We start from the raw sequence: 14,482 nt of genomic DNA on the forward strand, positions 1-14,482 counted from the left end.
GTGCCCAGTAGCAGCCAAGCTGACCAGCGGAACTGCTTGTCGTTTCCCCATCAATTAACCACTAATTAGCACAATGAGGGCTGGACTTTGCCTATGTCTATGTAATTGCCCGCAATGTCTGCAAACAATGGGTCTTAATTCAAACTCGGTGACAAGGTGGGACTACTTAAAGCAATTGTCTTTGCTCTGCAAGCTTATAATTGTAAAGTCATGCATAGATCAAGTGGAAGTGTCAATGGCTCGCATAAGCAGGTGATTTGAGCGGAGATAAACGGGGTGGACTATGGTGTAAGGTTGACAAGGCAAATGTGTGGAGCTGCTATTCATATGGGTAGAGGATCATTAACACCTCACTCTAACAGCAAGCTGTGTGGCCCATTTGTTTTCTGTTGGAGGGCAAAAGAAAACCATAGGGAGGGGCTCTCCACACAGTAGGTGATTGACATTATCTACTGGAGCAATCCCTGGAAGCATTCCTCTGGCCCTGCTGTTTGGAGAGGAGAGGGGTGGGGGGGGCTTGATGCCACAGCGCAAGGCAGCTTTAGGGCAGGTCTGAGCTGGAGTGTCACTGTCAATTAATCTGTTGCCATTGGAATCTTAGAATAGTGTATTAACATTTTAAAGTCATTTGGTTAGTAATTTGTAACCATAAAAAATGGGTCTACAATAGGGTTTTTAGACAAGATTGCTCTTTAAAATAGACATTGTAGACACTCCAAAGACACATTTTTGTAGTTTTGTTTGACTAGAAGACTCTGAGGATGCCATTGACATCAGATTGATAACACTTTTTAAAACACAAGTCTGCAGATAGTTGGTGGAAAAGTTTGGCCTGTTTATTTCTCTCTCTGGCAGTGTCTGATTTACTTTGACAACAAATGTCCAGACATCTGCCTCTCCTCTCCTCCATGCTCTGATGTTGCCTGGCCAGCAGTATGGCACCACACACTTCAGAGATGACAAAGACACTTGGCCATGTTTCCCCCCCTGCTCTGTGAGAGACATTGAACAATTAGAACCCAACTCTGGCAGTCTGCATGCCCCAGAGCATATGCTGTATTCTCTCTGTTCGAAAAACCAAAGAGTTAATCTTGGCTTTTTGGAAATTTTCTGTGGCCACTTTGCCACCTTTGTTGCATCTGGGTCTCTGACATGTAGCACAGTATTCTACTGATGTCTATTTTGAGTTCTGGAGGCTGGAAGACAGAGAGGCATGGAAATGGATCAGATATTTGCAGAAGTTGACTATTTGCACAGCTCTCACAGCTTTTTAACTGACACTCTTCTCTAGAGCAGTCTCTGCAGTGAAACCAGCATCTCGATGGAGGCCAAACATAGGCCTGCTCAAATAGTTTCTAATGAAATTAAGGACATCTGTCAAGCATTACAGGACTGCCTGAAGTTTACTGTAAAATGTAATTGCTGATTTTAGTTTAGCAGTGTTTTCAATCTATTACAGACTATTCAATAAGACTGCAGCCATGGGAACCTCCTTTTCAATAGTATCTTCCTATTTACCATGCCATCCTTTCTGGGTTTTAAGTACCTTTTTTATTTGGCGGGGATTTAATGAAGTCTCCTAACCAGGTTTCTGTGTTCTAGTCAAAAACACCATTTGGATTTGATTTTGATTGATTTGGGGGGGGGAACACTAGATTCAGCCGCGGGCTGATTTTTTCCCGGAGTGGATGGTCAGGGGGCAGGAACATAATGCTAATAATTTGTTCACTGCAAATTGACCACGTCTTAGTCCAAAAATAGATTGTTTTGAACATTAGAATCATTTCATAACTAGATTACATTGAGACATGATCACTTGTCTCTTTTTTATTTTCTCTCATGGGAATACTTGGAGAACCAATTTTCTAAATGAAACACATTTTAGCAACCTCTGGCCTAAATGTTCTGTTATTTTGCAGAGAGAACATGTCATTCCCATTTGGATTTGAAGCTTCCTCCCCGTACTTAGAGTAAAGTAAAGTTCTTCATGAGGAACACTGATCTTTTGCCAATATACAGCTCATTTGGAAAGTATTCAGACCCCTTTCCCCTTTCCACATTTGTCACGTCTGGAGGAAACCTGGCACCATCCCTATGGTGGTGGCAGCATCATGCTGTGGGGATGTTTTTCAGCGGCAGGGACTGGGAGACTAGTCCGGATCGAGGCAAAGATGAATGGAGCAATGGAGTACTCAGGACCTCAGACTGGGGCGAAGTTTTACCTTCCAACATGATAACGACTCTAAGCACACAGCCAAGACAACGCAGCTTCTGAACAAGTCTCTGAATGTCCTTGAGTGGCCCAGCCATAGCCCTGACTTGAACCCGATCGAACATCTCTGGAGAGACCTGAAAATAGCTGTGTATTAACGCTCCCCATCCAGCCTGACAGAGCTTGAGAGGATCTGCAGAGGAGAATGGGAAAAACTCCCCAAATACAGATGTGCCATGCTTGAAACGTCATACCCAGGAAGTCGAGTCTGTAATCACTGGCAAAGGTGCTTCAACAAAGTACAGGGGGTCTAAATACTTATGTAAATGTGATATTTTTTTTTTTTAAATTTGAATCCATTTTCAAATAAGACTGTAACGTAAAAATGTGGAAAAAGTTCAGCGGTCTGAATACTTTCCGAATGTGCTGTATTTGTGTGTGTGTGTGTGTGTATGTGTATGTGTGTGTAAGACTGTGTCAGGAAAGATTTATAAGAAGCATTTGAATAACTTAGTCTCCTGAGTTGATTCCTGAGTTGTTTTTCTCCCTCTTGCTCTCCTTGTCTCCCCTACCACAGCCCACTGGACTGTTCTCTCTCTCCTGTGAGTGAGTGAGTGAGTGAGTGAGTGAGTGAGTGAGTGAGTGAGTGAGTTGTGTGTAGTTGACTACAGTGAGGTAGGGTGTGTAAGCTTGAGTAGACATTTGTAGGGAGGGTAGTGGAAGATGGTAGTTTGAGGGTTTCTTTCTCTAACCAGCCGCTCCATCGTGTACAGTGGCAATTATTTAAAGGAGGCTGACTCTTCTGAATATAAAAGTGCCCTAGGGCATGTTCCCCAGTCCTGCCAGAAGCTGTCAAATAAGAGAACACGGGGGGGGGGGGGGGAGCTGGGGGTAGGCATGGTCAGGGTAGACCAAACGCTCACAATAGGGCTTGTTTCATTTGTGGAGGGACTCGTGAATGACATAGATTAGACAGTGAAAACTGTATTGTTTTGTCCCCCCCAGAAAGCCACATTCATTAGGCAGTATGCACAGCGCATAATACATGTTCAATGGGGAGCTAGCAGCCTCGAAAAGCAAGGGCCTTCTGACAGTTGTATGGACTTGGGCCCATTAGTTGGAACCTGCGATTCAGCCTTGAGCAGTGTGGTGAAAATGAAAAGGGCTGATGTCAACTCCAAGAATTCCCCCCTTTTAGATGGGAATAAGGGTCCCCCCTCCCTCCTCCCTCAGTACTCTATTGGACCCCAGCTGTCAGGAAACAATACCCTCTGCCTGCTCCGACAAACTCATTCCTGAATGTTTTTTTCCCCTCTCTCCCTTTCCCCCTGCTGCTATAATGTCTTTTCCATTTTTAACCCGCAGTCATCCAAGTTTCCTTCCTCTCTACAAACTCGGAGTGATGAATGAAGCTTTAAAAATCAAATCCTGCACAGATGATTGATAAGTCTTTTACGCCTTGAATAGGCTTTTGTCATCTTTCACATGCGTGCAGTGAGTTTTCCCCACCATATATACATCACTTTGTGCAACAGTATAATTTATTAATGAAAGTCCACAGCCTTGGTTTATGTAATATGAGGAAACGTGCCATGTCTTATTGTACAAGATGGCCTTTTCCCATGCAAAATACTCTTTCATTTGTTTGATTCTGGGATGTGGATTTGAGAAGTTGAACAGCAGGACACAATTACGGTACGAGTCAAATGTGTGTGTGTGTGTGTCTGTGTGTGTGTGTCTGTGTGTGTGTGTGTGTGAGTGAGTGGGCACATGTATGTTTAAGTGCACTAGCCCCTGAAACAGCTGAGCTTTTAAAATGGTCTTAACCTTTAGATCAGTGCAGTGAAACAGTCAAAGGTCCACTGATAAGGCCTAAGCATAGGTGGCTGAGGTTGGTTACAGGGACCATCATTCTCTCTCTATAAAGCCTGCTTCTGACCTAGCCATTTTGGGGAGTGCCATACTCAACATAAATTAAACTACTGAGTAATGTGCTAAACTTCTCGCAACTAGTGGATCCATTACTAAACAGCAATGCTGTTACATTACTAATGACACATGCAGAGGTGTTGGAATCATGTTGGTATTCAGATGAACTTTGATACCACATGTCTATGTGTGCTCGCACAAATGCATTATAAGCTGAAATGAAAACCCTTTTAATGAATTTGAAGTCGTTGGATACCATGGAGAAAATCCACATGCATGACAATCTGCTGTATCCGGTATTTAAACAGATTCACGAAGCAGATGGTGGAGCTCTGCATGGAACAGATCACCAGCTCCACACAGCACCAAGACTGATAGGGAAAATACATTTGAAACGTGTTGCTTTCAGGAGGAGATAGAACAACTCCTGTATACATGATCCTGTTCCAATGCGAGGATGCATGGGCTGGGCTGCCATAAAATAACAATTAGTGCCCCCCCCCCCCCCTCCAAATGAAAGGAAAACACTAATGCTCCATATAATGATGACTATGATAACAAGATGAAAAATGCTAACAAGGAAAGTGGATTAGTTTGGTTTGGGTCAAAAGGCCAAAACAATTCACCAGGATGCCATAGGCTTAGTGTTGAGACCCCACCCCTGCCTTTCCCGCCCGTTCTGATGGAGCTTCCTTCCAGCTGTCCCTTCCCACCCGCTAGTCGATGGGCGCCCACAGCTGGACGCTTGTTTTTTTTCTCTGACAAACGGAGATTTCACAGTCCCCCTCCAGTCTGCTGTGTTCACTTCCCTCTCCCCCGCTCTGCCAAAAGCCAGTGTCTGACTCCAACAACATGTGAGTCTCATACAGGTGTCTGTCAGAGTTCTGTCTTTCTGCTGGCTCTCACACCATTTATGACATCTGCTCTGGAATAGCTCGACCATATTTCATGCAGTTCAGTCTCAACAAGTATTAGCGAGTTGGTCTACATCAGTGCTTCTTAATTATTTTCTGTTACCCCCCCAGGAAGAAGTAAACATTTTGCGCCCCCAACTCTCCGCCGCGACTGTAAATAGTATCATTTGTCTATAAAATTGTTATAAGTACACCTCTGCATAACATTGTATCCATTGTATTTGATACTGAAAAATAAATAAAATGAAATATAATCAATAAATAATACATTCAAATTGATCAGCAACATTAACTCAGGAGCACAATATATGAAACACTTTGACCTATAAAACAAAAATGAATGAAACAATTTGCTGATTTTTAAAAAAAAATCATAATGAGGAAGTCAGGATTAATGGCTACAAGGAGCACGTTTTGCAAGGCACAGCTTTTCAAAGTGGGGTTTGAAGCATGATACTGCAACTCTCAGCTCCTGCTCAATGTTTAGCTGGGACCTGTACTTGGTCTTCAGTGCAGCAACAGCAGAGAAGCCAGTCTCACAAAGATAAGATGTTGCAAAAGGAAGAAGAATGCCCATGGCCCTCTGCCCTAAGAGTGGCTACTGCCTCTCTACACTCATCCAAAATTCACTCAGTGTCTGTGATGTGAACCTCAGTCTCAATGTGGAGTCAGACGTCATATCAATGAACTGGTCCTCCTCTGCAGAGCTGAAACTAGTTGGAGCTGGTGCATTGAAAGGATCTCTCACCCAGTCATATTGGGAACTGGTCCTCCTCTGCAGAGCTGAAACCAGTTGGAGCTGGTGCATTGAAAGGATCTCTCACCCAGTCATATTGGGAACCGGTCCTCCTCTGCAGAGCTGAAACCAGTTGGAGCTGGTGCATTGAAAGGATCTCTCACCCAGTCATATTGGGAACTAGTCCTCCTCTGCAGAGCTGAAACCAGTTGGAGTTGGTGCATTGAAAGGATCTCTCACCCAGTCATATTGGGAACTGGTCCTCCTCTGCAGAGCTGAAACCAGTTGGAGTTGGTGCATTGAAAGGATCTCTCACCCAGTCATATTGGGAACTGGTCCTCCTCTGCAGAGCTGAAACCAGTTGGAGTTGGTGCATTGAAAGGATCTCTCACCCAGTCATATTGGGAACTGGTCCTCCTCTGCAGAGCTGAAACCAGTTGGAGTTGGTGCATTGAAAGGATCTCTCACCCAGTCATATTGGGAACTGGTTTCAGGGAAGTACTTTTATTTTTGCAGCCCTTGCGTCATCCAGCATGACAGAGACCAGGTCTAATGCTGCAGGCAGTATCCGCTCCTCTGCTATGGAGTGGGGTTGTTGCACTGAGCAATTTGGTACCTCACCTAATATGATGCTAACAGTGCTGGTTTACTGAAGTAGAGTTCACAAAGCGGGACGATTGTTGGCAGTATTCAGCGGGATTGAGGTGTAATGTTTTTAAGCGACGCCTTCATTTATTTGGCTTCATGTTGTCCGCTGCCAACATTTTTAGACACAGTAAACATACCGGTCTTTCCTCGTCTCCCACCGTAGTCACAGTGAAGCCAAGCGCTTACATACGCTTTGTCATATTTCCTCGTCTTAGCTTTCGGGAGACTTACGTTTGTCTCATTATCTCCGTCTCTCTCCACCTTTCTTTTCATCCCTGTTAAATATTTTTCCATGGTGTCTCTTAAGGGTTTGTTATCTGCACTTCATACCTCCTGCTCTGTGCTGTGTGCTCTTGTTCGGTGGAGAAAAAAAACCGACTCCCTGCGGCAAAAAAAAAAGTTCCCCGGGGGTCACACGGGCGCGCCCCACTATTTGAGAAGGACTGGTCTAAACACATTATAGCAAGTTCGATAATAGCATGTGGTGTAAAATTGTGTGAGTGGTACATTTGAGTATGCACCAAGCAGATTTGGTATCATTGTATAAGAAATACATTCCTTTTCACTGTTTTCACCCCCCCTACATGTTTTTATATGCTTGTCCTTACTGTATTATTTCAGTGTCCAGACATGTGTGTTTCATGTTACCTATTCTTCACCCCACAGTACCTGCAGATGAAATGGCCTCTACTGGATGTTCCTGGAGCTGCCGGACTCAAAGACCCCCGCTCCCCCACCCCAGGACACCTAGTGAGTACACCATACCATCCATCCAGCCACCCCCGCTCCCCCACCCCAGGACACCTAGTGAGTACACCATACCATCCATCCAGCCACTCCGCTCCCCCACCCCAGGACACCTAGTGAGTACACCATACCATCCATCCAGCCACCCCCGCTCCCCCACCCCAGGACACCTAATGAGTACACCATACAGCCACCCCGCTCTCCCACCCCAGGACACCTAGTGAGTACACCATACCATCCATCCAGCCACCCCTGCTCCCCCACCCCAGGGCCCCTATTGAGTACACCATACCATCCATCCAGCCACCCCGCTCTCCCACTCCAGGACACCTAGTGAGTACACAACACCATCCATCCAGCCACCCCTGCTCCCCCACCCCAGGACCCCCAGTGAGTACACCACACCATCCATCCAGCCACCCCGCTCCCCCACCGCAGGACACCTAATGAGTACACCATCCAGCCACCCCCGCTCCCCACCCCAGGACACCTAGTGAGTACACCATACAGCCACCCCCGCTCTCCCACCCCAGGACACCTAGTGAGTACACCATACCATCCATCCAGCCACCCCTGCTCCCCCACCCCAGGACCCCCGTGAGTACACCATCACCATACCATCCATCCAGCCACCCCCGCTCTCCCACTCCAGGAAAACTAGTGAGTACACCATACCATCCATCCAGCCACCCCTGCTCCCCCACCCCAGGACCCCTAGTGAGTACACCACACCATCCATCCAGCCACCCCCGCTCCCCCCACCCCAGGACACCTAGTGAGTACACCGTCCAGCCACCCCCGCTTCCCCACCCCAGGACACCTAATGAGTACACCATCCAGCCACCCCCGCTCCCCCACCCCAGGACACCTAGTGAGTACACCATACAGCCACCCCCGCTCTCCCACCCCAGGACACCTAGTGAGTACACCATACCATCCATCCAGCCACCCCGCTCCCCCACCCCAGGACACCTAATGAGTACACCATCCAGCCACCCCCGCTCCCCCACCCCAGGACACCTAGTGAGTACACCGTCCAGCCACCCCGCTCCCCACCCCAGGACACCTAATGAGTACACCATCCAGCCACCCCCGCTCTCCCACCCCAGGACACCTAATGAGTACACCATCCAGCCACCCCCGCTCTCCCACCCCAGGACACCTAATGAGTACACCATACAGCCACCCCGCTCTCCCAACCCAGGACACCTAGTGAGTACACCATACCATCCATCTAGCCACCCCTGCTCCCCCACCCCAGGACCCCCGTGAGTACACCATCACCATACCATCCATCCAGCCACCCCCGCTCTCCCACTCCAGGAAACCTAGTGAGTACACCACACCATCCATCCAGCCACCCCTGCTCCCCCACCCCAGGACCCTTAGTGAGTACACCACACCATCCATCCAGCCACCCCGCTCCCCCACCCCAGGACACCTAGTGAGTACACCATCCAGCCACCCCCGCTTCCCCACCCCAGGACACCTAGTGAGTACACTGTCCAGCCACCCCCGCTTCCCCACCCCAGGACACCTAGTGAGTACACCATCCAGCCACCCCCGCTCCCCCACCCCAGGACACCTAATGAGTACACCATCCAGCCACCCCGCTCTCCCACCCCAGGACATCTAATGAGTACACCATCCAGCCACCCCCGCTCTCCCACCCCAGGACACCTAGTGAGTACACCATCCAGCCACCCCCGCTCCCCCACCCCAGGACACCTAGTGAGTACACAACACCATCCATCCAGCCACCCCCGCCCCCCACCCCAGGACACCTAGTGAGTACACCATACCATCCATCCAGCCACCCCCGCTCCCCCACCCCAGGACACCTAGTGAGTACACCATCCAGCCACCCCCGCCCCCCACCCCAGGACACCTAGTGAGTACACAACACCATCCATCCAGCCACCCCCGCTCTCCCACCCTAGGACACCAAGTGAGTACACCACACCATCCATCCAGCCACTCACTGTGTCTAGTAACGGCTCCCAGTATTGTACCTCATATCTGGGTGATCTGGGGTTAGGGAAGTGATCTGGTAGTTGTGCTCAGCGAGCCACCCATGGTTACCACACTGTGGTTAAATAATCACAGTGACTCAGCCTGTGACCTTAGTGATTCCGGCTAGACGGGTCTGTTTAGTTTGGTGTGTTTGTCGGATCGCATAAACACAATGATGCACTTGACAAAGTCTTCATTGAGTGGCGTCAATGGGAAGCTGTTGTCAGTGGGAGCAGTGCAGGCCTTGCCCTGGGGAATCCAGAGCTTCTCTGTGGCTGACTTCCCTCTCAATTGGAAGCCAATTAAATATATTTTATTAGAGTGCTGACCTGTCAGTGCTGACCTGTCAGTGACTCGCTGTGAGTATGGCTCGTTTGTCTGCGGGACACAGTGCTCGCTGTGCCCTGTTTTGTTCCTGCCAATGGATTTTATTTTATTTACTTAATATATGACATTATGAAATGCACGGGCCTGTATTTTAGGGCAGCAAAAAAATGTGAATAAGGAGCAGGGTAATTGCAATTGAATTAGGAGGAAATGAAAGGGGCTATTGAAGACTTGACGAGGAACCTGAGGTCTTTGGCTTGGTTCCATGCTGCCCTACCTTGGCTGAACTCAACATTCGCATAAAAGAAACCTACTAATGTTTCTCTGTGACGAGCCTTCTATATTTGTGCGACCTTCATCTTTATTGAATGTCCATTGAACCAGGAAGGTTGATAGCGAGAGACTTATAGTGAATGAGGACCAGGACTTTGACATTCAGATGTGAAGGATTTAGTTGATTTTGAAGGAGAATATTTACTTATTTTAATTGCCTAACTTTCAATTTTGTAGTGGACAGTTTGCTTGTTCCCATTTCAAGTCACTGTCTCCTTTCTCGTTTATATTTTCTTGCCCTTCAGCTAAATCTCTTCGGTCCACAGAGTATTTTAGAGTGGTCATGTTAACCAGAAGAGGATGTAGCCAAGAGAAAATCAGGTGATCTGAGAGACAAGGTCATCAGATGTGTGAGCAGAAGTGTCCTCTGATACCCATTCAGACTGAAACACCCCACTGTGCCCTTACCCCCACCATCCACCACCTCCCACCCACACACACACCATGGCCATATGCCCACGTGCCCCTCTGGTGAGCTGCTGCCAGGGAGCCAGGCTGATTATGTGCTCATTACCCCAGCAGCAGAGAGGGGGAGCAGGCGGCAGGCTCCCCAGGCCTGCAGGGCCCCAGCACTGCACTAATGAGAGCAGGGGGAGCGGATGGGGTCCGTGGGGGTCCAGGGATTACTGCCCAGGGGCCAGGGCCAGCCAGTCAGAGGGACCTGAGGAGAGGGAGCCAGGGGACAGCAGCATCTTTATGTATTCCTGCTCTCTTCTGCAAGCACTCATTACATGTTATAATTGTATATTCATGACGGCTGGTGTGGAGACGAGTTTTTGTTTGGTATTGATTATGTGGGACTTCTGGGGATGACCGTCAAGTATCTTCCACTGTTCATGCACATATGGCTCTTAATTGATACGACTTATCTGCCCTCAAATGTGTTTGTTCAAAGCCCTTCTCCCCCTTAGTGTCTTTGCTGATTTAATATTTAGCTGCAGCACTACAGCAGTGATGAGATGATGATGCCATTGGTTATGATCATATTCCTGGTGCCTCAGATCACCAATTGTCCCTCACGGTGCCTGGCCTGCAGCAGACAATGTGCATTGTAATGAATGATGGAGCTGGTCTCTCGTTGTGTTAGTGGACCAGGAGTGAGAGGAGTCTGAAATAGAAATGAAACCCTTCTGTGCATTTGAGAAGCCCGGAAACAGGGAAGGCTGTCTGTCCTGTCGCTGCTGTGCAGATTGGGTCCATAAGGCCCGTATGCTAATCAGAGCCTGCTCCGGCCGAGATCCTCAATTATTCACGAGACGACAGGTTTATTTAGCATTCAGTTGGTATTGCTTTTGGTAGTATGGGGGTGGGGTTTGGAGTTGGGGTGGGGGGCTGGATATGGAGAAGGGAACAAGCTTGTCTGTGAATACCACCCCACCGCCCCAATATCACACCCTGTGTTCAGAGAGCTGCCTATTCATGTATTATACATCAAAGGCGATGCAAGGCCAGGTGATGCATTGTGGGTGTCAGCCTCAGCCTTGTCAGTCACCAGTAGCGGTATGCCAGCCGGACTAGACTGGACAGGGAGAGAGCTGCCTGCCTTCTGCCTCCTCAGATCACAGCAGCAATAACACACTCCTCAGACTAGACTAACTCTGCCTAATCATCACCGTGGTGATCAAGCTGTGTCAATAGCACACACTTCCGCTCATTCAAGTCATTCTACCATTCCTACTGATGACATGTTAGACATGTCATTGGTAACAAGTGACTCACTGTTAAGCAAGTTTACGAAGTAATGTGACTTCCTAACGAGGTCTTATAGTCCTGACTTCCGTGTCTATCTGCCCAGTTCAGTCATCAGATGATCAGTACTCTCAGCTCAAATATGGCCTCCTGTTCTGAATTTGACAAAGGTAGAATAATTATTTTCTCTGTGTTTCAATACCCCATTACAGAGCAATCATGATGACAGGAGCGCTGTCTTGGTTCCCCGTGTGTCAGCAGCATGTCATAATTCACTTAGTGGAGTATGGCAGTCACCTGGTTGCTTGTTAATTGAATTGAAGTGGTAAGACCTCAGCATTGACATGGATTTCCATTCCAAAGATGGCTTCTCCATGAAGTGCCCGTGCATTTTTCAGCACATTAGACTGAGTAGAAGTTTTTGTAAAGACGACAGAGAATGGTACAGGTTGGGTTTGCCAAAGATACTTTCTGCTAGCTCGCAGTCCAAAATAGTTTGAAAGACCTTTGACTGGGTATCCTCTGAGATTTGCCAGTGTTGCATTACGCATTGAACAACCAGAGTCCATCATGAAATCAAAGGCTTTGGGAAGCCTGAACTGAATACTGATGGAAAGGCTGCAGTCCTTCCATGGCTCTGCAGAAACACTGCTTTTATAGACACACACTGATAGGAATCAGGTCCTAATATCCAAGTACATAGCCACTAATAAACAAGAAAGTGCACTTGTTCCCTCAATTGTTGGGGGCACTGAGCAAATTTCAGGTCTGCTGAGTGCAAACTTGAACATAGTAAAAATTCTGTGCAACTTCTGGGATGCGTTTATTGTGAACACTGAGGCTGTACTTGCTTTAAGTTACAGTTATAACAGTGGCCAAGTAGACTACTGTGGCTATGTGATCATAATGTAGGCCTATCAAGTGGCCTACCATCAAAAACAATAGAGAAAATGCATCCCATAACATTTTAACATGGAAATAGCTGTTCTATCATTCAGCCTACAGTATCAGCCAATGTGGGGTGTTCATTGTAGGCAAACATTCCTTAAGACTTTTGGAAAAAAATATGCAGGGCTTGACATTAACCTGTTTATCCACTTGTCCTTCAGACAAGGTGTAACGATCGTCGTTGGAATGAGACCAACAGAAAACAACCACCCACAACTAAAATGGGAAAAACAGGCTACCTAAGTATGATTCTTAATCAGAGACAACGAACGACACCTGCCTCTGATTGAGAACCATACTAGGCCAAACACATAGAAAAAATAACATAGACTACCCACCCCAACTCACGCCCTGACCAATCTAAAACAAATACATAACAAAGGAACTAAGGTCAGAACGTGACAGTACCCCCCCCCCCGGCCGCAAAACCTGAACCTATAGGGGAGGGTCTGGGTGGGCGTCTGTCCGTGGTGGCAGCTCTGGCGTGGGATGTGGACCCCACTCCACCATAGTCTTGGTCCACTTAAGTGGCGCCTTGGGAGCAGCGACCCTCGTCGCCGACCTTGGACTGGGGACCCTAGCCGTGGGTCCCGAATGGACAGGAGATTCTGGCAGCTCCGGACTGACGGGCGGCTCCGGCAGCTCCTAACAGACGGCAGAACCTGGAGGGAGGAGACGGAGAGACAGCCTGGTGCGTGGGGCTGCCACAGGACCCACCAGGCTGGGGAGACCTACAGGAGTCCTGGTGCTTAGAAGAGGCACCGGATGGACCGGGCTGTGGGGGAGCACTGGAGCCCTGGTGCGCAGCCTTGGCACCACTCCTCCCGGCTCGGATTCTCAATCCGAGACAACGAACAGCACCTGCCTCTGATTGAGAACCATACTAGGCCAAACACATGGAAAAAAGAACATAGACTACCCACCCCAATTCACGCCCTGACCAACCTAAAACAAAGACATAACAAAGGAACTAAGGTCAGAAAGTGACACAAGGAGGTGACTGAAAATGTGCTGTTTAATGCAAGAAGAAACCACTTTACAAAATAAAGTGAATTATTATTCCCATACCATTTTTACAGAAAATCAGACAAATGATGCTACCTTCTGCCTATTGGCTTCTTTAGTCTCAAAGTACAACACTGTCCCTTTAAGACAGAAAAAATTATCTTTACCTGACTCGCTTTTCAAAGATGGATAGAAATGCATACTTTTTGTGCTCTTGTAGGAAGCAACCACTCTCTCATTGCTGATTTAGAAATGAGCTATAACTGTGCTAATAACTCACTTACTAGCAAATTATATGAACAAATGTGCATGCGTGGCTACATGCTGCTCTCGCTTTGATCTCAAAACAAGTGCATCTACTCGCCACCATTAATACTGTAAAGACAGTCCGGTTAAAAGTGAATTGCACACATTCATATATGGCAATGGTCTATTTGCATATAAGGATAGTGCAGCTCTGATTTGGTTATGCATCACTGGTCTGTAGAGTATGGTGCTGAGTCGTGCCACTGAAAAGTGACACAGTCATTTTCTTAACCTTAAACATTCTTGCAATTGACCCTTTCAGAGGGGATGACTGGTCAGACAAAGTGGCGTAGCGCCTCTGTGATTAATGGCATAGTTTTTGGTGGGTTGATTCTAAAATCATGTGTCACGGTCAGTCAACTCTTACGTCTGTTTCCTTTTGTCATTGACAAACAAGGCTTGGATTTCTCAGCATGCCATGCAATCTTTTCACTCTTTCTTTCCTGGAGTTTTGAAAGGCCTCTGAGCTTCCCACCCTGAAGGGATTGCGTAGTAGAAAGGCATACACAAAGTTTGTTCTGCGCTCTCTTTCCCCATCGGCTGTTTGCGTAGTAATTCAATTCAGATGTGCAGGATCCAAAAACATGTTTGCTTGAATGAAATCCACCCCTACACCCACATTGACCAAGGAGTGTGGTTTTCTTAGCAGTGTTCCAAGTTTAATGGCCCAGTGAG

The 14,482-nt window shown here is 47.6% G+C and overlaps 1 protein-coding gene across 2 annotated transcripts in view; it reads left to right on the forward strand.

Annotated features, from left to right (window-relative positions):
• LOC115111609 (transcription factor 7-like 1-B) overlaps positions 1-14,482 on the forward strand; it is a 50,843-nt gene that overhangs the window by 21,871 nt on the left and 14,490 nt on the right. For both annotated transcript variants that reach the window (XM_029637844.2, XM_029637845.2), the window contains exon 4: positions 7,106-7,189. In XM_029637844.2, coding sequence (XP_029493704.1) covers positions 7,106-7,189 — 84 coding nt within the window. The remainder of the gene's footprint in view (positions 1-7,105; positions 7,190-14,482) is intronic.

The sequence above is a fragment of the Oncorhynchus nerka genome, linkage group LG27 (genome assembly GCF_034236695.1).
Source record: "Oncorhynchus nerka isolate Pitt River linkage group LG27, Oner_Uvic_2.0, whole genome shotgun sequence".
Lineage (NCBI taxonomy): Eukaryota > Metazoa > Chordata > Actinopteri > Salmoniformes > Salmonidae > Oncorhynchus > Oncorhynchus nerka.